This window comes from Drosophila virilis, chromosome X (genome assembly GCF_030788295.1).
Source record: "Drosophila virilis strain 15010-1051.87 chromosome X, Dvir_AGI_RSII-ME, whole genome shotgun sequence".
NCBI classification, from domain to species: Eukaryota; Metazoa; Arthropoda; class Insecta; order Diptera; family Drosophilidae; genus Drosophila; species Drosophila virilis.
In genome coordinates, this window is record NC_091543.1 from 23,700,193 (window position 1) to 23,723,034 (window position 22,842).

Below are 22,842 nucleotides of genomic sequence, written 5' to 3' on the forward strand. Positions count from 1 at the left end.
CACGTCAGCCCAGCTACAGCACGCAGCCAACTTAGCGTGAGTTCAAAATTTGAGCGCCCACCGCGTTGCCAACTACTTGTTGACAACGATGGTTGACACCAACTATCGATAAGTTATTAATGGGTTTCTCTTTGGTTTATTTTGCCATATCAGTTACGGCCACACTGTGCCCCGGGTACTTTAATATACGTTGCTAAAACCATTAAATTCTATTTCAAATTATCACTAATAATAAAAATTTGCTCTTAATTCGTGTATCAAAATCATGCATTTATAATTTAAAAAGCCGATTTGAAAACAAACTGAGCCAGTTTAACAGCAGTGCAAATAACTAACAGCCAGTCAACAGATCGTGTCCGCCATTGCCAGACAGTTGAATAGTTCGCGAGATCAGCCTAACAGTAACAGCGAGTTAGCAGTCCATTTTGAGTAATAACACAATTCTAGCAGATAATTTGAGCAACAACAGCGATCAAACCTAACAGACCAGACTATCTAAATACTATTTTAGCATTAAACGCAAAACGCAACAACAACGCAACGGTACACCAAATGTATTATGAGCAGCCAACAAGTTGTTTGCTGTTGTGCCATTGCCGTGATTCCAACTGACCGACAAATTCATTTCTGCTCGCTCATTGTCAGAGACTGTGTCAAGTGCGAAGTGTAGATACGTGCGTGCCTGTTATTGTTTTTTTTTATTCTTTTTTGTTGTTGTTTTATTTTGTATTAGTATATTTGTGTTTTGGTACACTTGTTATTGTTGTCGCCTGCCGGTCAGCGTCAGCCAAACGAAAAATCATTCACAATCTATTTCCATATTTGCATTCCGTTCGCGTTCGCGATCGCGACTCATTTAGCAAGCGTTCTGTGCGCGCGGTGGAACGGCAAAGGGAACGAGAACGGGAACGGGAACGGGTATAGGAACGGGAGCGGGTGCGGGTGCGGCGACCTGCTTGTCGTGATAAAAGTGCTGCGCCAGCGCGTTCATGGGGCATGGAAATGAATCATTCGACTCGGCCCGACTCGTCCCCTCCCGCGCTAAGAGAGTGCGAGCGCCAATCATAAATAAATAAATAATGTGTCCAGCCAGCAAAAGCTAAACGTAACGATTAGCGTAGCAGACACATTTAGCACACTCTCCGGACTCGCGTTTCAGTCAATTAAACACCGTTTATACCACAAATGTGCCAAAGTAATCGCTGTCGTCGTCGTCGCTGTTGCAGTTGCAGTTGCAGTTGCAGTTGCAGTTGCGCGTAGGCTGTCGTAAATGTGGCCAACAATGAGTGAACTTTAGTTTTGTTTTTTTATGTGACTGTGCCTGAGTGCGTGTGTGTGTGTGTGTGTGTGCGGTGCACAGGTTGAACAATTTTATGTTGAATGTGGGTTAACAGCGACACAAATTTCGCATAATTGCATAGAAATTTACAGCTGTCGAGCGACAAAAACGAAAGGTAAAAGTTTGTTTTATTTCTTTACGATATTTTCTACCTCTGGTATTGGGTTAATTTGCATAAATTGTTGTGTTCATATTCAAAAAAAACAACAACATAAATAACAAAACAAAAACGAGAACGAGAAAAATAACCAGCAAACGTCAGAGTTTTGTTAGATCGCTCTCTTTATCTCTCTCCCTCTCTCACTCACTCTCTCTCTCTCTGTGTCTGTCTGTCTCTGTTACTCTCTTGTTGACTATTAACCTTTAGGCGGGCGCCTGCATCATTGACAAACAATACACGCCCTGTAGCTGCATTGTTTGCCTGCGTGCGTGTGAGTGTGTGTGTGTGTGTGTGTGTATGCATGCGGATTTTATGTTATGTGTCTGGTAATCCATTATCTAACATTTAACAGTTGGTTAACAGCCGAAAACGCTGAGCGCAGCGCATTCCAGTTAACATTTGTCTGCGCTCTCATAGCCGGTTTCGTTTTACACTTCACACGCAGTTAACTGCACTCACATGCATACACTAACACTAACACACACGTACGCCAGCTTGTTGTTGTAACATTATCATTTTAGCACATATTGTTGTTTTTGTGTCCAATAACTGCTTATCGGTCCAATTCTGTACAGCAAACTACAGCGAGGTAACAACAGACTGTGACAGAGAGAGATAGAGAGAGAGAGAGAGAGAGAGAGAGAGAGAGAGAGTAAAAGAGAGTGAGAGCTAGCGAATGCTGTGGCAAAAAGTCAAACCTTAACGGTATCAGCCATAATCGCTAGCCCTCCCTCTGTCACTTCTACACTATCTGTCACGCACAGTGTCCACCTGTTGCCGCAAAATGGAACAGAGGAGGCGCCGCATGAGACACGCTTTGGCCATGGGGCACAATTCGCGTTTTCTCGTTCTCGTTCTCGATTTTGTTCTTTTTTTATTGTTGTTGTTGTTGTTGTTGGAGTACGCGGCCTTTTTAACGCTTTTAATTGTTTGGCAATTTAAACAATTATAAACATATTAATTTTGATGCTGCTGTTGACGGCTGACACACATTCTATATGCTTACATATGTGTGTACATATGTTTACACATTTGTGTGTGCGTGTGTGTGTGTATGTGGCCCATGGCAACGCACTTTGTTAATCATTTATTGATAAAAAGTATCTATGCACTGATTTGCCAAATGATAATAAGAAATATACATATTTGTTTATTATTGTTTTTTTTTTTTTTTTTTTTTTTTTTTGTGAGCGTCTAGCTAATTTAGTTGCATCATTTTTTAAACTATCAGTGGCTCGAAATCTGGCAAGCTTAAACATTAAAAACTATTCAATTTAGAATTTAAAGCATATTACAGGGTATTTGAACGCTAAATATTGATCGCTGAAAGATGCCAGACCATGCGCCAGTGCTGCCCATTTAGCTATTTGGCCAGCAACAGCGTTTGTCAGCCGTAAACAGTTAAAATCTGCAACTGCCTCTTAATCTGGCCATTTTTTGATAGAGTTTTAGCCTTTTCGAAATATATGGATGCATTGCAAGTAGTTTAACGGAAACTGCGCAAATTGTGGCAGCTCTATAGGTTTTTGTATACCAATCCTGTGAAGCAATTCCTGTCAATTTATGCTCAAAAAGCCAATTTAGCTATTTTTCATAGCTATTTTTCACATGGAATTCAGCTACTTAAGCGTCTCTGGCGTCAGTTGGCAGCACTGTCACGGACTCGCTTGACATTTCAACTTGTCGCCCAAACACACAAAGCACATTCAGCTCGACAATTGCAGAGACAAAGACGGCAACAACAACAACTGTCTGGCTGACGAGTCCAAAACCAGATGGGTCACCATTCGCGCGACACGTTGCCTTCAAATGAAGAGCGTGTACACACACACACACACACACACACACACACATGCATAATTATATATGCATGTATGTATGTGTACGTATGTAGTTGTATATCAGCTTTGTAATTCTTTGTCAGCTAATCAAGGAACGCATGCGCCCCCTCAATCTCTTACTCTCTCTCTCTCTATCTCTCTGTCACTCTCTTGATCATGCTCTCTTTGAAGTGAGTGCATTCAAATGTTGTCTGCGCAGGCGCGTGTTTAAATCAAAACCAAATCGTTGCTAACTTACGACAAAAAATGCCGTCGAACCACTTGGGAAATCGATGCCTGGATGCGCGCGAGTATGTATCGAAATGATTCGAGTACAAATGTATCTTTAGGAATTTTAAGAAAAGGCAGTACGTAAATATGCCCATTGCAACATATACGACAAGTATTCAAAGAGCTGTTCAACTGTTCGTCTTTGGGTACAAAACATGGCGAGTAAATGTTGCCGGTAATTAATTGGCAGAACATTCGAGAGTAATATATGCAATTGATTGACTGGATATCAGGATATATCGCAAGCAGAAATTCACTTAGCAATGAATACATTTATGCTCAGCAGGAAATGAAACTTCTGCCGATCACAACTTATTTTCTTGCATTGACATTTGAGCGTGGTGCCAACTCAGCGCATATTCAGTATACCTCGTTTGCTCCGATTCACATCCGTATCCAATTGCTTGGAATGCAACTCGAACTCCTGCGGCATCAGCGTCTTTTGCGGGACACGCTGGCAGATAAACTCGAATTGTATAAATACTTATTTGCTTATGTATGTGAATGATTCACAATTGGCAACAACGAAACCAACAACAACAACAACAACAACAACAACAACAACTGCATAAACAAGAGCAATCAAATAGAAGGGCAAGTGATTCATTTTCTGTTATCCCAGTCAAAGCGTAGCACCCTTTCAATGGAGTGTACTAAGCACAGCCTACCCGAACTTAGTTCTAATCTAGTATACTCATTTAGCAAACATTTCCACTGCCGGAACTATGCCCAATTAGTTACCATAATAATCATACTGGCCATAATAATAATGTATGCATATGAAACTGTGCGAATTCGGACAGAACATGACTAAGGGGCAGAGTCTATACGGCTGTTCCACGTGTCAATTTCCAATTTTGCAGAAAACAGAAAACAGAATACAGAAAATTAATCAAAAACTAAGTACAATCATTTTTCCACTCAACTCGAAAGTATTTACCAAATCAAAAACATATAAAAATATTCAAAAGTAGAGCAAAGGATTTCCTTCATGGCCACTCTCTCTCTCTCTCGCCCTCTCTCTCTCTCTCTTGATCGACTCGTTCTGATGAACATTTAATATATTAAAATATATATTACTTCTCTTACAAATCCGAATACCCAATCGTGGCGTCTTCCAATGCATTCAGAGTCTACGATGATAACTTTCAGTTCTGGCTGCAAGCTTTTTCCACGTTAATTAGTTTTTCTATTACACTTGCGCAATTTGTATAAATAATTGAAATTTCTAGACGGACTTCGTTCAGTGCATATTCAGCTTGGGGCATTTGTTTAAAACAAGCAGCTGGCAAGTCACAGCAGCCATGGAGTTAAGGTCCCTGGTCTACTCAGAATGCGGAGCTGATAGCAAACTCTGATTCTGCATATCGCCACAGCTCGAAGCTATAATTGTAAGAAATCTTTTCACGCGAAGAACGGAATGTTGAATAATATAAAATTATAAACTATGACAAATCGACACTGTTTGTTCTTGATGTTCTTGAAAAAGCTGAAACATGGACGTGAATGGATTTGCTATTTTTGCATGGATAACATTTATTAACTGTATGCGAAGCTGGGAGTCTCTCAGAAGAGACGGACGGACAGCCAGACTTTGTTAACAGAATCTAACAGAATATAGAGGGTATCATATCAATAAACTATTCAGTTATTTTTTCTAACATTGTGTTAGACTACAGCCAGATATGATTTTGGTTATTTCCCAATTGTTTTTAAATATACTTTCACAACGTGCCCAAAGAATCTTTAAACCAAACAACTTTCAACCTGTGCCGAGCGATAATTGCAAGATAAGGAAATATTGTTGTCTCTAGTAATTTACGCCGAGCTCTACTGTACATGTGAATGTGTATGTGTATATTTGTATGTGTGTGCATTTGTTTAAACTAGAACAAGCTGCATATGAACTTGAACCACTTTGCTATGGGGACTCGCCCGTGCATCCCACCTTGTGCTGGATATTAACTTTCCTCAGTTTTGCAAAGAATTAAAATGTTATTTGATATGGCATTTGTGAAAATCGGCGCACTCGAATGTAAGACGGCAAATGCTTCAATTATTTATACGAATGATACAATTATAAGTATATCATACAATAGACTCCGCTGGGCGAATTGTCTGGGTAGCCCAACTTGGGTATGGTTAATGAATTTAACGAGCTGCCCATTCATGCCTTATATGTGATTTATAATCGTCGCAATATCGTTGTCGTTGTTATTATCGCAAACTATAAATGTAACCACATGCACGTACACATTTGATACGCGGTCTATTTGTATGCTCCGCAATATATTGTATGTACGATATACTTACCATATATATGTACATATATACCCATTGATTCACTGGTCAAAGGCGCTTTGCGATTAATCATCAAAACGACAATTTTTGTGCGCTTAAAGAGAGAGAGGGAGAGGGAGAGAGAGAGAGGGAGAGAGTGAGTGGAAATTGGGAGAGATGGGAGAGTTTCCGTTCAAAGAAAATGCTTCACATGATGTGGATGTCAATCGATGGCTATGCCTCTGCCTTTCTCAGTACATCTCTCTCTCTCTCTCTCTCACTCTCTCTCTCTCTGCTGTGCCCATGATTCACGCATGCAACAAATGCAATGACATGTACACAAGTTTATACATCCATTCATTCAAGTTATTGCGGAAAGCATCAGCAAGAACAACAAGTTTATTAAACACTGTAAACAAAATCATTGAGCCAGCTGCCCAGACCAACTTCCATTTGAAGTGCTGGCCACTTAAGCAACAACAACAACAACAACAACAACAGCAACAAAACAGACTCCATGGCATCGCCCCAAGCTCTACTAAACAAGCAGCTGCTGTCCCGTTTGTCTAGAGCCGGCCTGGTTCGGAGTTCAGAGAACTGCTGACAAAGCTGGAGATATCCAGAAATGAAAACCAATTTCATTAAATGGATGATTGCATACCCTGGGAACAAGCAGGGCACGCTATATGACAGAATAAGGTGTTGATAAACTATAGTGCCCGCCAATTGTTATAATCTCTTTAATCTACTATGTATATGGCTTTAGAGTGTTTGCTGACAAGGGCTACATATGTTATATATATCGTTATACATACAGCTGTAAAATACAATTACAGAACACTGAATTGCAGTTCTATTCGAAGATATCATAATATTTCAAATGTTAAATTGGTTTGGTGCGCCCTTTATTTGCAATTTTCTTTTATTTAGTGCTCTGTTAACGGCACACTGTTAAGCGACACTGTAAACCGCACACTGTTAACTGCAGAGTGATATTTAATTTAATATTACTTTATTATGATTATTTCTTCAATATTACTCAACATGTGGAGTACGATTAATAAAAATCTAAAATCTACACTAGAAATAAAAATATATTGTGGTCTTCGAATATTTTTTTTGTAAATAAAATGCGGAAATGTCCAAAGAAATGCAGTAAAATAAAATATGAATTTACAAGTAAATGCGAAACTCGGCAATTCGGATGAGAGACAACTGATTTGCTTGTGGCAAAGAGTGCTCCTTTGTTTTCGAATATATTACAACGGAATCAAAATTATGAGTACATTCTCGAACAGACATATACATACACATTCCTCTATATAAACGATAATAAGCTTTGTATATACATATCTAACTTGATGATCATTTGCGCTGGCTTTCTTTGTGAATTGGCTAAGTTTCAGTGCCATTATTGACGACTCTTTAGTTTGCGAGGCAAAAGCGACAGAGGAAGAGCAAGAGATCAAAAAAGAAAGTGAAAGCCAAATGGGCAATTAATGATGCCTATCGAATATCGTCTATCAGTCGTGAGTGTAGTTTGGAGTTGGCTCGCTTTGTGCTGGGGGAAACACGTGTCTGTCATTTGTGTCGTTTGTTTTTTTAATTTATCTCTTGTTGACTTAACAGAGACCGTTTCAGACCGTTTTCATACTCTGTTCACGTAGTGAACTACAAAATACCGTGTACTTTTGCTTTGCTTAGCCTCAGACTTTGACTTTTAATTATTTGCCAAATAAGCAGCCTCTGGCTTTTACAGTTCCCCACAGTCTACAGTCTAAGCTTCTTCCATAGAAGTGTTCTTTTGCTGGTTACAAACACTTTCCTGGTAGACAATATACCCCTTTTTAAACCAACTTTAACACGTACAGGGTATACAAATATATCTGGTTGCCAAAGGCAAAAGCGAACAAATCTACAACAAATTTAAAAATTTTCGACTTATTTTTCTCTATTGGAAATAATCCTCTTCTAACATATATTTAAGCATTATTGAATTGAGAGAGACAGAGTATCTGTCAGTCGAGTGCACTTCACTAAAAGGCTATCATTTGGTCTTCCCTCTAATTATAGAGTAAATGAGGGTACTTTAAAGTCATATGTACATTTAGGGCCAGCTAAATGTATATGGTATGGCATGTCTGCCGTAATGAGTTGAATCAATAAAGCCAAATCCCAAGTTGATGATACACTAGATAAACCAATATATAGTACATATATATGGCGATGGGTTGAGAATGTAATTTCTGTATGTAGAGAGCTTTTATTCTTGGGCTTTCCGCAGATAATTGTTTATGCATTTTGTTTTATTGTGCACTTTGTCAGATTTCTTTCTATGATAATTTCCACTTAAATATGCAAAACTTAAACTACTTAAAGATAAACTGCGTATAAGCAGTGCGTCTAATTGCTCAACTCGAACTCGAGCCGCCGCCGCGCCAGCGCGAGCCGCAGCAGACGCCGCTGCTCCAGATGCTGCAGCTGCTGTTGCACCAACATCCGATGCAGCAGCTCCACTTTGTCGTATGACGTTGTCTGCCGCTGGGCGCGTGGGCGACGCGGCTGATGCTCTTCAGTCTTCGGTGCCATTTGGCCTGGCTGCATCTTTGTTGTTGTTGAGCAACTGAGAAGTGTGCCAAAGAGCTGTAGCAGCAGGCAGAATAACAGAGCTAAGTAATTGCACTGACTTGCAATTTGTGGCATGCTGCTGCACTGAGCTCTGTGCGTTAAATGCGCTGTTCTCAAGGATCACACCCAATTTTGATGTGCAACAGGTATGGGCCAAATACGAGTTCCCTGCCTGAAACTAACTTTAAGCCGCAGGCAATCGAAGCCCTATCCCATATGCCCCCCAGGAATGTCCTGGCTGCAGGTCAAAAATTTTCAAAAACCCAAAATCTACGTGCTATAAATATTGACTAAATGGTAATCCCCGTTTCACATGCCGTACGTCCGACAAGAAAATAATCCAGCAGCATCCCACAATAGTTCTTGTTCTTTTCGAATATAAATTCGAAAACGAAAGTCTGGGCGACGGTACTTCATAAGTCCACGAGCCCGTCGATCTGATCAAGAAAGTCCCCTTCCGCCCGTTACATACTCTTACATGAAATCTGCGTAACACGCTGTTCATAAGTATAGGGTATACAAGCAATGAAATAATTCTTTGGCTAGTTAGTTTGAACAGCTCATTGGTTAAATCGATGTACCAAATAAAATATATTAAAAGATGTGCTACTTCTTTATGCTCAAGCGCAATTGTTCTCCCTCTTTGGTTTGCTTTCAGGACTTGGCCATGGAGCAGGCGGGCACGCAAACACGTCCCGTGCCGGCGCCGCGTCGCCTCTACCCGGAGGTGCGGGTCGCCAACTACGAGAACATTGATATCAATGTGGGCGGCGGTAGCACCAGTGCCAACAATCACAACTGCAGCAACAGCCACAACAACAACAACAACAACAACAACCACAATAACAGCAAAAAGCTAAATATCAACGCAGAGAATCTGCACGACAGCTGTGCGGAGAAGAAGCTGCCGGCCAGCAGCCAGAGCAAGCTCATACTGCAGGAGCATAATGTGGATCAGCCGATTTACGGACCAGATGCGAATGAGAATGTGCCCGCGGAGCCTTTATACGCTACGCCCAAGCCGGCGCCCAGGCAGCGAGCCCTTGCCGAGCTATTGCTGGACGAGGAGCACGATGTAAAGGCGGAGGGAAAGGAACAGGAGCAGCCAGCGATAGCATCGCCCAAGGCGATGCGTGCAGCCCCGCAGGTGCCATCGAAGCCGCTTAACATTGAGGCGGATCGGCGACGGGCCGAGCGCTGCTCCATCTCCAGCGAGTTCTCCACAACGAGCATCAGCGGCGGCGTCGGCGTCGACGTTGCCGTCAGTGGTGACAATGGGCAGCCAGAGAATGATTCGCGGTACACATCCAATGCGTCGCTTGACTGCAGCGAGAGCTCACAGAGCGGCAAATTCAAGTCGCCGTCACCCGGGTACGTAGACGAGGGCAACGAGCAGGCGGATGAAAATCATCAAGATCATGGGCGAGATCTTGAGGGCGATTCCGATACGGAAACAGAAACAGAAACGGAGGCGGAACGCGCCGCCTCGTCCGATCAGTCGGAGCTATCCGCGAGCTGTGACGATGACAAGTAAAATTTTATCTACAATTTTTCATTTGTTTTATCCCTTCTTTACGATTCTTTGGTGTCTCTCACTTATTTTTGCTAATGCTAATTTCCGAATTGTTTTTTTTATTTTTAGTATCGCACACCTCCCCCGTAATATTATGACACTAGATTGTTTTTTGAATATCTTTTTGGAAACTAAACCAATTGGGTTGGGTCTGTTACTTACTTAACCCCGTAGAAACGCTAACCGAACCTTCCACAAGTTCATTTTGTATGGGATAAACAAACACTTTTATCACCCATGTAGAAATTGAAATGCACAATGAATCCCAAAAATATATTCCTTTGGTTATGGGCCCCATTTAAGTATGTTTTGGTGATGTGAGAAACCCATCGAAATGGTCTACAAAGATACAATAAAACACTGTACATTAAAACAAGTAAGAGGTTCTAGTCGGGAGCTCCCGACTAGGGTATACCCTGAACCCTCTTCTTCCAACATCAAATGCATATACATATTCTATTTTAGAAGCAACGTATCATGTTTCGTGACTCTAGCTCTTATTATTTACCAAAATTGCCCAAAAATCAGGATATCGATATCGATTCTTATCGATTGCCTGGAAACGGAGTAAGTTATCGATTATCGGAAACAAACTCGGTCTGCGCAGGCACTAGGAGCACCTACATCAAAGTCTATTCTGGGGACGGACGAACGGACAGACAGACAGACGGACATGGCTAGATCGACTTTACTTACTTTATGGGGTCGGAGATGCTTCCTTCTGCCTGTTACATAAGTACATTTGGATTCTATCTTATACCCATTTTTAATGGGTTCAGGGTATATACCAGCTTTCAGATAGGGCTTACGATTTTCAGATGGTACAAAATATAACTAGGACTATCATATGTAAATTATTTAGGATCTGTGCGTTCTTAACTGGTTCTGTATGACGTCCTAACAAACTCCTTCAAGTGAGTGGCTAGCTAGATATGTCAGTAGTATTGCAATTGCAAACAAACTTTATATAATATTATTGTGAACGCATACTTGGTGTTCAACCGATCTGTTGGTGTTCAACCTTGACTCCTGGTCATTGATCTCCGGCGTAATCAGCAAACAGATGCAGTTCAGCAGCTGGTTGTGATTGCGAGTTTTCCTGTCAGTTCAGTTGACGATAGACAGAGTGAAGCAACAGCTGAAACTGTTTCAGGACAAATCCCCACAATCCACAATCTGTCTGGCCATATAAGTACCTGGATCTGCCTCGGTGCATCCAATGTTCCCTATTATTCGCTCTATTTATAGAAAACCTTGTGACTCGTGGAACTTCGACTTCCGCCGACGCATTAATCACGCTCCTGTCGAGCGCATCCAAAAATAGTCGCCTGCCGTTTGCCATTTCAAGATCAATGACAAATTATATGCCGGCTCTATTCTATTTAGTTCCGTTCCGTTGCGTTCCGTTCCGTTTCGTTCCGTCTCGTTTCGGTTTCTTTCGCTTAGGTGTGGGGTCTGGCACTCGAGTTTAGTTAGCGCTGTGCAGTTGGGGTCGAACGTTCCATATTATTGACATACATATACATATATGTAGATATATATATGTGTATTTGTATATACTTAACATTTGTATGGGCGCTAACAATATTTTAGCTGTTTTTCTACTAACCCCAACTGGACTGGGCACCTTGATCCCTCTGACTAAGTAACGCCACGAACTTTGAATTTCTCACAGGAATTTGTTGCGCTCGCTGGGCAACACCTCGAAGCTACTGGGCGAGGCGATTGGCGAGCGTGTGGCCTTCAAGGCCAAGGGCGCTAAGAAGCGTCTGGACAAGAATCTGAAGAGCTCCACGGAGGCGTTAAGCAGCCTTAGCGCGGACGCCAGTAGCCGGCTGAGGCACGCCAGCAAACGTTTCGGCTCGAACTTTACGCTGGGCCGGCGGGACAAGACAACGGAAGCAGGCAACTTATCCGAGCTGGAGCTACAAATGGAGCTGGAGCGACGACGCACCATGCCCAACACGGACGTCTTTAATACGATACAGTTCAGCAGTCCGCTGCATCGAAACGCTGCTGGAGGCGGGCACACGGATCTCAGTGGCGGCAGCAACACGAAAACGCTGCCGGAGCTGCACAACCAGCTTGACTACGAGGTGCCCAGGCCAAAGCCAAAGCCCAAGGTCAAGGCCAAGCCGCCCAGCTACGATGAAGCGCTGCGTTCGCGCCCAGCGCCACCGCTGCCGCTGGCTAAGAATCTGGCGCAGGAGGCGGCACAGCTGGTGCAGCTGCGCAATCATCAGCCGCAGCCACAGCGCCAGTCAAGCAGCGGCGAGTCGACCGGCGAGGAGCTGCCCATGCCCAGCTTTCCTCCCCCGCGTCTGTCACAGCAGTTGGACGCAGTGCAGCCGCCGGCGCGCCATAAGCGCCGCAAGAACTACGAGAACATCCAGCTGCGTCGCCCCAATGTGGACTCAGCGGAGCTGCAGGAGCTCAATCGTGCCGCAGCTGCTGCCGAGCGTGAAGAATCACTGCTAATCACTGCCAACATTGCAGCCGAGGAAGCCCGCGCGCCCAAGCCCGAGCGCAGCGATTCCTGGCACTTCTATGGCGAGGCAGCAGAACCCGAGGCGGAGCCGGAGCCGGAGGCGGAGGCGGACTGTGAATCAAGCTCCTCGCCAGAGCCAGTGTATGCCAACCAAGAGGCCACCTACGGCAAGCTGTTCGAGATGGCCACCAGCAGCACCAGTCGCGGCAAGCTGCTGACACCGCAGCTGGAGCTGGCGTGCATCAGTGAGGATGGGGAACTGGACAGCAACGATGGTGCCGTGGGCGGCTGGTCGGCGCCGCCGCCGCCGCCGCCGCTGGAGCTGATTGAGGAGTTCGATCCGCTGATGGGCAAATGCTCGACACTGGCCCGCTCCAACAAGAGCAACGAGCTGCTGCTGCTCGAGCATCTCCTTGAGGAGGACACCTATGGCACCATCAAGCGCGAACAGGACGATGTCAGCATGTGCACCTCCGAGGAGGATGGTCGCAGCGAAGCACCCGCAGCCATTGCCAGCTCCACGTCCACTGGCACAGCCACAGCCACTGCCACCGGATCAGCAGCAGTTGGAGCAGCATCTAGTGCGCGCAATCAACCGCAGATTGTTCATCAGAATGCGCAGCTGCTCAGCGATAGCATGGAGAACATGCTGGACGACACAGACACTCTCGAGCTGGACACTCTCGAGCTGCGCGCCCGGCCCTATCTCAGTCGCCTGGAGGAGAAGCCGGCTACAAGTGCGGCAAATGTTGATCTGGCGGCGCCTTCGCGCAATCGCACCAATTGGTTTGTGGGCGACAAGACGCACATTGAGGGCGACAGTCCGCCCACCTATTTAGAGGCCATCGGTGGCGATGGACAGCCGTTGTCGGCGTCGGCAACCAGTGCCAGCGGCTCCGAATCAAAGAGCACGCTGGGCTCACGCTTTCGGCAGACGATGAGCGCCTTCTCGAATGTGAAGCTGCGCATGGATGCGATGAAGCGACGGGCGAGCTTCAAGGGCGCCACTCAGCGGCAGTCGGATGTGAAGGTGGCCCTGCAGATGGTGCCGCGACCGAGTCTATCGCCTTTGCTGGTGCGCTACGAGGGGCCATTGGTGCGCTTCCCTTCGGGCGTCGTCGAGGATATACTGAAGGAGATGCAGAACCGCAAGGCCATATTACGGGATCGACAATTTCAGACGTACCTTGACCAGGAGATGAAAACGCCCAAGGAGCTAATCCCACTGGACACCATCACAACGCTGCAGTGCGTCAGCAACAGTCGCGTCACCGATAGCGCCACCCATTTCTACTGCTTCGAATTGACCACGTCGCAGCCAAAGAACGGAACTGGCGCCGCCGATGGCATGACCTCTAATCCCAATCTCCTGATGACAAGCAATGCCTGCGGTAATGTGAAGCAGCTGCGTGTCGCCCATCTGTATGGCGTCGGCAAGGAGTCCGAACGCGGCGTCTGGATGCAAAAGATTCTCGAGAGCCTCACGAACAGTGTGCCCGTGAAATATACCTGCCACTATTATCGCGCCGGCTGGTGCTATCTAAAGGTGAGGCCTATCCAAACCCAAACCGGATGCACGATACCCGATACATGCCTCGCTAATGCTCCTCTTTGCAGAATTCGATCACATCCGAGTGGAGCGGCACGTGGCTGGTGCTGCGCAAGAGCCAGCGGCGCCTCATCTTTGTCAGCGAGGCCAATGGCAACGTCGAGAAAATGGACCTGAGAAAGGCGCGCTGCATCGGTGAGTTAATTGCAACAGTTGCAATTGCAAAAGCCCGCCCCCCCCCCAACAGTTGTTGGGCACGCTGATTTCAGTTCCAGTGGGCTATATAAATGTGAATCATTCGAAGATAATAAGCGCCCAAGATATTAGGTTTACAAGCAGGTGTCAGTTGCATGATGAAAAGAAAATTGAAAAAAGATTACAAATAATTGAATAAGGCAACCTTTTCCAAATGGAGGACATGAACACATGACAAATTGTACTGAAGTCATTATAAATGTGCTTGGATGGGCGTAAACCTTAGAGCTGAATAATAACGATTCGTTACGGCTTAAGCTCTGCATTCAAATTTACGATTTATAAATTTTGAGATATGCAAAACCAAGTTAACGAACGGTAAGCCGAAGAAACGAACCTTTTGGTTGGTTGGGCTTTCAGATCAATTAATTTGCAAGAAAAGCCTTCTATAGGTTTTCTTTTCAAAGATATCTGCACTAAATATATTGGAATATGAACAAAGACAAAGAGAGGAGCAGCAAACGAACAAGAAAACAAACGTGCCGCCTCTGTCTCTGTCTCCTTCTCTGTCTCTGTCAGTGTGTATCTCAGCATTCATCTGTGCCTCTCTTGTCATTTGCAGTTCTAAAGGAGAGCGACGAGTCCATTGATAATCTGCACGTGGAGAGCGGACCAATGCTGATGATCGACTGTCCGCCGTATGCCGTCTACATGATAATGAGCTCGGCGCGCGAGACAAAGATCTGGCGTCACATCATCAGGGAGGTGGCGCACAATAATGGCTTCTCGCTGGGCGATCAGCAGCTGACGCGCTACGACGTGCCCGTGATTGTTGATAAGTGCATCAATTTTGTGTACATCCATGGCTCCATGTCGGAGGGCATTTACCGCAAGTCCGGCTCGGAGAACTCCATGCACAAGCTGATGAGCGCCTTCCGGGCGGACGCGTTCAATGTGGAGATCACGCGAAACGAGTACAATGAACACGACGTGGCCAACGTGCTGAAGCGCTTCATGCGCGATCTGCCGGAAAGATTGCTGGGCAAACTGACCGACAGCTTTGTGTTTGTCACCGAGCTGGCGGTGGCCTCCGAGAAGATACCCATCTATAGGGAGCTGCTCGCCCGGCTCAGCACCATTGAGCACGAGACGCTGCGTCGCATTGTCGGCCATTTGGTGTTCATCAGCTCGCAGCAGGCCAAGAACAAGATGAGCGTACAGAACCTCACCATGATATGGGGCCCAACGCTGCTCGCCAAGAAGGTAACGCCACCGGCCGGCCCACTTACCATCCATTGGCTATTTCTAATCCGAGTGCTTCTCATTTACAGTGCGACGAGCTCATCTACTCGCAGAAAGAGGCCGATGTGCTCAGCGATCTGATCGTGCTCTACAAGAATCTGTTTCCCTGCAGCGCCGATGAAATGGTAATAATATAACAACCCTCAATATCTATACATATTTCGCCAATACCCTAGCTAACTGCCTTGCGCTTCTAATCTGAAATTCTGAACCCAACCGCAAATTTTGTGACTGGCTAGCTCTTTAAATAATGGCATTTACAGTATGCCATAAACCGCAGCTGCAAACTGAAACAATTAACTGCGCTTTAGTCGGGAGTCGATCCGTTTCTGCCATGAGGCAAATGCATTCTTTTCTAACTACGTTGTTTATAGTCCTACCTAGTTCAAATATTCAAAGCTTAAATATGGCAGCCAAAAGTATGTATATACCAAAGTTCACCCAAAAATAATGAGCATTACGTTTTGGGGCATTTGCGATCTGTCTCTGCTATGAGAATAGACAGACAGACAGACATGTCTAGATCCACACGGCTGTGTGGATTAATCAAGCTGATCAAGACAATATAGAAGGATATCAATCATTTGCTACTTATTAGAATATAATAGTATCGTTGTGCTGGCGAAGATTAAATACACCCAAATATTCTGATCTATTTTTGTACAAAATTGTGAAACTTTGGAAACTCTTTAGCTAATTCCTTATAGCATTTGTAGCATATGCCTTAGTCTTTATCTAGAGCTCATTTGCATTCTGTTTGCCATTTAGAAAAAGGAACAGGCGATGTTGATGTGCCTGCAAAAATACTATGCGGCCGCCGAGACACTGAAGGATGCTGTAAAACAATCGGGCGACATCAAAATCTGGATCAGTCTCAATCCCAATCCAGATAATACCACTGAGGTGAGCACATCGTTTTGTTATACATCATGAAAAACTTACTGAACGCATCACCGTCTGTTTTCAGGAGAAGACGCAAGTTAATGCCACAATTTCACCCACAAAGACCGCCTATGAGCTGTGCCGCGAGTACTCGGCAAAGATGTGCCTGCCGACGCATCAGTTGACACTGTACGAGGTTATACTTAATGACAGCCTGGAACGGCCCCTGCACCACGACGCCAAGGTGTTCGACGTCATATTGAACTGGTCCTACTGGCCAGAGGAGGATCGCAAGCACAACTATCTGGTGGTGCGACCCATTGACATGCTGCGCGAGGTGCAGCGCGCTGTCAAGAATCTGGCGACAGTGACGCCTGGCAAGGAGCTACGCTTCGCTGACTACCGCACCAAATCGTTCAAAACGCTGCAGTGCGAGCTGCGCGATGGCAAAATAGTTGTCTCCAAGAAGGACAAGAACGACAAGACGACTATTGTACGGGAGATCTTTCTCCATAGCTCCACAGCGTATTTGGGCTGTGAGCGTAAACGCGACTTCCCCTGGAGCTGGGCCATCACATTCGTTGAGCGTACCCAGGCGCAAATTATGAGGTAGATATTTATCTAGCTGCTCCATTTGCCAAACTCCTCACGTCTTGCCATTTTGCAGATCACGTGATGCACCTTTCATTGGGCACGTGCTGGCGGGTAGCGAGTGGGTCGATCGCACCATTTGGTATTCGAGCATCTGGTACTGTCTACATGGCGATAACATTTTGCCACCCGCCGAGATTATCATCAAGTGAAGAGCGACAACAACTGAATAGCCAAACATTCACTTGTTTGCCAATTTATTCTGCCTGCATTAGCATTTAATTTATATTCAATCATGATCACAATTTCTATTTTTCGAAAACATTCTACACATGTGTGTATAGCATACTTTTTGCCGTAGAATCGATTTAAATGTCTCGGCTTTCGTTTCTTAACTTAACTAATATGCTATCCGAAAAGTATGCAATATATATATATATATATATTTTTTTTTTTTTATGGAATTTAAAAAGATAGTTCTAATCATGGCTGATATATTTTTTGGAATACCTTTTTTTTTGTTTTTTTTTTTTTGTTCTATTGTTTGATAGTATAATTTGCAATATCGATTAGCACGTAAGCGCGTAATTTTGTAGATATTTGGAATTTATTTTATGCATAGATATTTTTATACATACGAGCACACACAAACATACATACACATATTTTATGTATAAGCATTATTTTTTGTTTCTATTGGTAAAACGAAACATTCAAAACCGATTTTTCACAACGATCCTGTTAGCAAATGAGCTAAACTCGTTAAAAAGTGTTTGCCATTTGTGCAATACGAATAATTATTACAATCCCATGTATCAAATTTAGATACCAGAAAAATATCTTCCTTCAATTCCTACGCACTTCGAATAGCCAGCAATATATGTTTACTTATCTGAGATCAGAATTTTGGTTTCGGTCCACGGTAAGCGCATTTATCATTATATCAGAAATAAATTAAGACCATGCCAGTTGTCTTCATTGTAGCTAGTTCCTTTGGGACTTACCCTGTATGATCTTCACAGTCTAGCGATTCCGTGTGGCTTACAGAACCATTTATAAGATTTGATTTAATCTTTACATTAATTTTCGGTCTTCTCGACCAGATGCTTGAGAAAGCCTTAACATACATATGATTTAATACTTTATCGTAAGTGAACATCTTTCTTACCAATAATATATATTTATTTATGTAACTATCAATAAACGATACGATTCACTTATCACAAAATGTACTGTATATATAATATATAAAATTGCCATTGCAACACGATATTAAAAGTAAATAAAATATTAAAAGGATTCAACTTATAACAAAAACAACAATCATTTGGAAATGCATAAAGAGAAGTATCCAAATAAAATCTTACATTTACATAAGCATAATTACTATAAAAACGCATCCGTCGACAACGAAGGTATGTCGAGTCGCAGAGTGATTTTATAAGATATGTCGGAAAACGATTCCTTGCTAATATAGATATTGTGAAGATTTTGTTCTTTTTAAGGTACATACATAGGTACACAATATAAGCTGAAGAATAAAAAATATATATAGTTATATAGAAACAGAAAAGGCTACGTTCGGCACGCCAAAGATTGAATAACCTTGCAGAGATTCAGCTTAGAGGCTTGTGAGGGGAGAAGTTAAGCTCGGAATTGCTTAATTTGCTTAAAACATACAAAAGTCGATTTTAGAGCAATTTTTCCTATAGAGCTTTTTGATTACAGCAGTGCGATCTTGACAAGATTTAGCTTCAAAGTCAAACATACAAGACCAATATTCTATGCAATTTTTGTAATGAAAAAAAAAAACATTTTTGTTTTTGGATTTTCAATTTATAGTTATTGCAATTAAGATGTCAAAAAGGATAATAGAGCTGAAATGTGGAAGAAGTTTTGCCTGATAGGCGAATGGATTGTCCAAGCTTAAGTTAAGAATGAAGATGCTTTTTGTCATTTGGCTGCAATAGAAGCGTTTCAAGATAAATGATGCGTGCTGTCATAAGCATCAAATGAAACAAGAAACTAAATGTGAATAATAATTAAATATGGACTATGACTCTGCGCGAAGAAGAAGAGCAGACGGCGCCACGCGTTGTTGGTGCTATCATTTATGGCACCGGCCGTAAAGCCTATCTGGCTGGTTGGCTCGGTGGCTGGCAACTGGGCGTGTGGCGCACATTATTTGCTTTTGGCCAAAATGAAACACTGCGCACAGTATTTGCCATGGGCCATGGCCCAAAATGCTGCTGTCTCACGCTGCGGACCAGCAAGGCCGGCGGTGATGGTTGTCCCGCAGGCGCACACGGCGGATGCGTGATAAGTGTGGATCGATTGCTATGCGACATATTGCATATAAGTAAAGCGAAGCACATATGGTACATACTATATACATATTTTATATCTTGTTAACTTATTTTGCATTTGCATTGAGGCGGCTTCCGTACAGGATGGCCTCGCTAGCGCCTACGCCGCCGGCATGCCGAGCGGGACATCTATTTATTTGGGTGCCAACCGCGACAACTTTAAAATGCTGAGTGGGAATCGAATCGGATAGGAATTCGAATTGGAATTATAATTTAAATCAAAAGCGAAATCAGTGGCAATTAAATGCTAAATGGGTCTGGGCTGTTTGGTAATTAGGCCGATAGACGCTGCGATAAACACACTTGCATTCAAATCAAATTGCCCTCCAATTAGCCGCAGCAGCTAAATGGGCTATAAATTTGCTGCATCTGCTGCATCTGCAACACAGCAGCTGCCGTTTGGGTCCAAATGTCACGACTGCCCCATATCGTCTACCTGCTGACAGCTCTGCTGCAGCATGGCGCCGAGGTGAGTTTGTCCCCAACCTACTCAGAATGAAGTATGTACATATATAACTCCTTGTACTCGTTCTTTTCTGGCAGACCGCTAACTACAATGTATTCCTCGATGAGCAATTGATCCAGGAGTCGTGCGACAGCACTGACGACAAGGGCAATGTGGCATTGAGTGAGCTAGTGGAAACCCACCTCACGACTGTCCTCGACAATGACTATGAAACGCTTTACATAAGCGGCGACATTATCATAAAACGGGCACTGCCACGCAGTCCCATTAAATTCGAGGTGGACGTCAGCCGCTGGGAGCGTGGTCAGTGGGTGCCCACATTTGTTACCCTAAAACGTGACAACTTTTGCAAGTCCCTAAAGGATCCATTTGAGGTCTGGCACCTATACTATATTACACAGATATCCAAGCAGCAGCGCACATGTCCACCGCAGCAAGGCGTAAGTTTTCCATCTGTTAAACCCAATTCAAATTCAATTATTTGTACAGCATTTTGAGTGTTCGGTGCACTTTTTAATTCCTAAATTTCACGGGCTCACAGCAGGTTTTGAATATGCTGGCAGTATAAGCTGATAATCAGGAAACGTCTGCAACCCAAATCCATCTTGAGGTCGTAAATAAACATTTTACTAAGCCTTATATATTCTCATTGGGATAAGTGCAGAAAAGTATAAAACTATTTCGTAGTTTAGTAAAAAACAAATATAGAAAAAAAAATATAGAGAAAATAATTCTAATAATCTTTATATATATTTTGTCTTTACGTGGGTTCGACAGTTAATAATATTATTATTAATGCGAATAATGATAATAATTTAAACAATAATCTTAATAATTTTCCGTTCTTCTTTAGCAAGTTTACAGCTTTACAAACGTTTCCAATCGCATGGTAGTGCGAAATTTGCCCCGTTGGGACATCGAGGGAAATCTGAAGGCCGTATTGCACCTTAGTGCCGGTAATATGAAGACCTGTATACTGATCTACTGCACAGTTAGCTTGGCCTAAAGACCCTAACAATGTCATCTGAATATTGACCGTATAGAGAATATTCTACAACTGTTGCTATTGTGTATGCTCTATATATAGAATTTTGAATTTGTTCCATTTTGTGGGTGGCATCCCCGTTGGCAGTTTATTTGATCTTTTCACTGATTTAATGGGCAGTATTATTCTTATATCTAAATTAAATGCAAATAAACAAGATTTCATATTCATGCACAAAAATGTCGCGTAATTTACCACCCAAAGTTCTCGCTGTGCACTTGATAAGCAAAATATATCTACATATTCGTAATCCCAGCGAAACGGAATGGTACGCTCGGCTCCCGTAATCCCCATTGCTATTTACCGACGGCTCAAAGTCAGCGCCATTTCAGCAACTGAACTCATTCTTATTTCTCATCCGTTGGCGCGTGATGCCCAAACACCCGGAGAATTTATGACACCCAGTAATATATTGTAGAAGCTCGCATTTGCTCTTTTCAGCGGATTCCCTGGCACAATATCTGGGTGTATCTCACGTGGTCGAGCTGCCATTGGCATTGGTTTACATTAATTGTAAGACCTACTCGCTTCATTTTTCTACAGTTGTCATAAAAATCCAATGAAAGGCCACATTACACTATGCAACAGCCAAATTGCGAGTTGGCGGCACAAATATCATGTTCTAACACTTTTCTATGGTACACTTATTTTGAAATGATAAGAAGCATTTGCTTATCAAGTTTTAATTAAGATTCTTAAAGCAGTTTCTTAAATATATGTTAATGCAATAGTCATTGTTATTTGTTGTGCATAAGACGGAAAATATATCATATAATTTTAATTTTAGCAAACCTGCTTCTAGACAATTTTATTCTTCAAATTTTCAATGAAAAACTGTGCATTGGTTAACATTTTTGAGGCAAATTTTCTTTCAAGATCATATATACATATATATTCATATGCCATGGATAGGATTAGATCGCATGCCTAATGCAAAAGTTGAATTTTGTGAGTCAGTGTTACCAGAGTAAATAAGTTTATTTAAACTCTATGAGATATGGGTATACACATATATATATGTACATATATTTGCAAAAATAAATATGCATGTGTATATCTAGAGGTTGGCTTAGGATCATAATCACATATATTAAGGACTTCATTGTTTAATACTGCACTTGGCAAGGTAGCCCACGCATAACCTAACAATTGAATGAAGTAGTCGACTCAGCCATACCCTGTACTCTGGTTCAAATATGTATGAAATCGAGAGTACGATAGAAGGAAAGAAATTGAAGCGATGTGTACATAAAATTAAGTCGACTATAAGATATCCTGTCGCCAGGTAATAAGAAATTTAATATATAAACAAATCAACAGATTCTCATAATGTTATCAAAATATAAAAATTTTGAAAATTGTATTTTTAATTTTAGATTAAGAGAGCAAATAATCAAATAATTATGGGACTGGGACAATATTAGTATATCTAGATAAAAAAAAAAAAACTAAATAATAAATAATATTATTATTTAGTTATTGCTTAAAAGGCACAACAATTTTAGTGAACTGTGAGCCTGCAGCTCACTTCGCTTACTACGGGATTTCAATTAGGAATATTTCTAATTTACTTTTTCTTACTGTTACATACATTGTCACAACTCTATAATAATCCATTATACTGGCTTTTTGATTAAGGGGTATATGTAATTACCAGTTACACGTGAGTATTCGCTATTCACAGTTGCCTCTATGATAACACACTCATTTGAGCATTGAATATTGTTGCTGAATATTTCAAATTAGTAATTTAATTCAGTGGCATAGCTACCTGATATTCATAAATATATACATTAAGGAGAGTGTATGGCGCACTTATCGCATTATCTGTTTCGTAATATTAACTAACTAAGCAAATAGTTGAGGC

General features: G+C 42.7%; 2 protein-coding genes across 3 annotated transcripts; both read left to right on the forward strand.

Annotated features, from left to right (window-relative positions):
- Positions 1-247: 247 nt before the first annotated feature.
- RhoGAP15B (RhoGAP_ARAP and RA_ARAPs domain-containing protein RhoGAP15B) lies at positions 248-18,406 on the forward strand. Of its 2 annotated transcripts, none has more exons than XM_002055320.4 (9): positions 248-1,454; positions 9,177-10,048; positions 11,767-14,125; positions 14,197-14,323; positions 14,946-15,586; positions 15,655-15,750; positions 16,394-16,528; positions 16,593-17,116; positions 17,175-18,406. In XM_002055320.4, exons 2-9 carry the CDS (start codon positions 9,186-9,188, stop codon positions 17,308-17,310), a joined length of 4,881 nt encoding a protein of 1,626 aa, XP_002055356.2. In that variant the 5' UTR covers positions 248-1,454; positions 9,177-9,185; the 3' UTR covers positions 17,311-18,406. The 2 variants fall into 2 exon arrangements, with proteins under 2 accessions (XP_002055356.2, XP_015026442.1); XM_015170956.3 differs by having other exon boundaries at positions 250-1,454; positions 9,177-9,889.
- Positions 18,407-19,783: 1,377 nt separating this feature from the next.
- Positions 19,784-21,107, forward strand: LOC6631707 (uncharacterized). The gene is made up of 3 exons (XM_032439998.2): positions 19,784-19,933; positions 20,008-20,370; positions 20,784-21,107. The coding sequence occupies exons 1-3, from the start codon at positions 19,874-19,876 to the stop codon at positions 20,934-20,936; spliced, it is 576 nt and encodes a 191-aa protein (XP_032295889.1). The 5' UTR covers positions 19,784-19,873; the 3' UTR covers positions 20,937-21,107.
- Positions 21,108-22,842: the final 1,735 nt, after the last annotated feature.

Excerpts from the sequence above, each read along its gene's own strand:
- RhoGAP15B (XM_002055320.4), top strand. The coding sequence starts at position 9,186 with ATGGAGCAGGCGGGCACGCAAACACGTCCCGTGCCGGCGCCGCGTCGC. Across the intron at positions 15,751-16,393 it reads CCTGCAGCGCCGATGAAATG|AAAAAGGAACAGGCGATGTT; the intron begins GTAATAATATAA and ends TTTGCCATTTAG. Across the intron at positions 17,117-17,174 it reads ACCCAGGCGCAAATTATGAG|ATCACGTGATGCACCTTTCA; the intron begins GTAGATATTTAT and ends GCCATTTTGCAG.
- LOC6631707 (XM_032439998.2), top strand. The coding sequence starts at position 19,874 with ATGTCACGACTGCCCCATATCGTCTACCTGCTGACAGCTCTGCTGCAG. Across the intron at positions 19,934-20,007 it reads TGCTGCAGCATGGCGCCGAG|ACCGCTAACTACAATGTATT; the intron begins GTGAGTTTGTCC and ends CTTTTCTGGCAG. Across the intron at positions 20,371-20,783 it reads CATGTCCACCGCAGCAAGGC|CAAGTTTACAGCTTTACAAA; the intron begins GTAAGTTTTCCA and ends GTTCTTCTTTAG.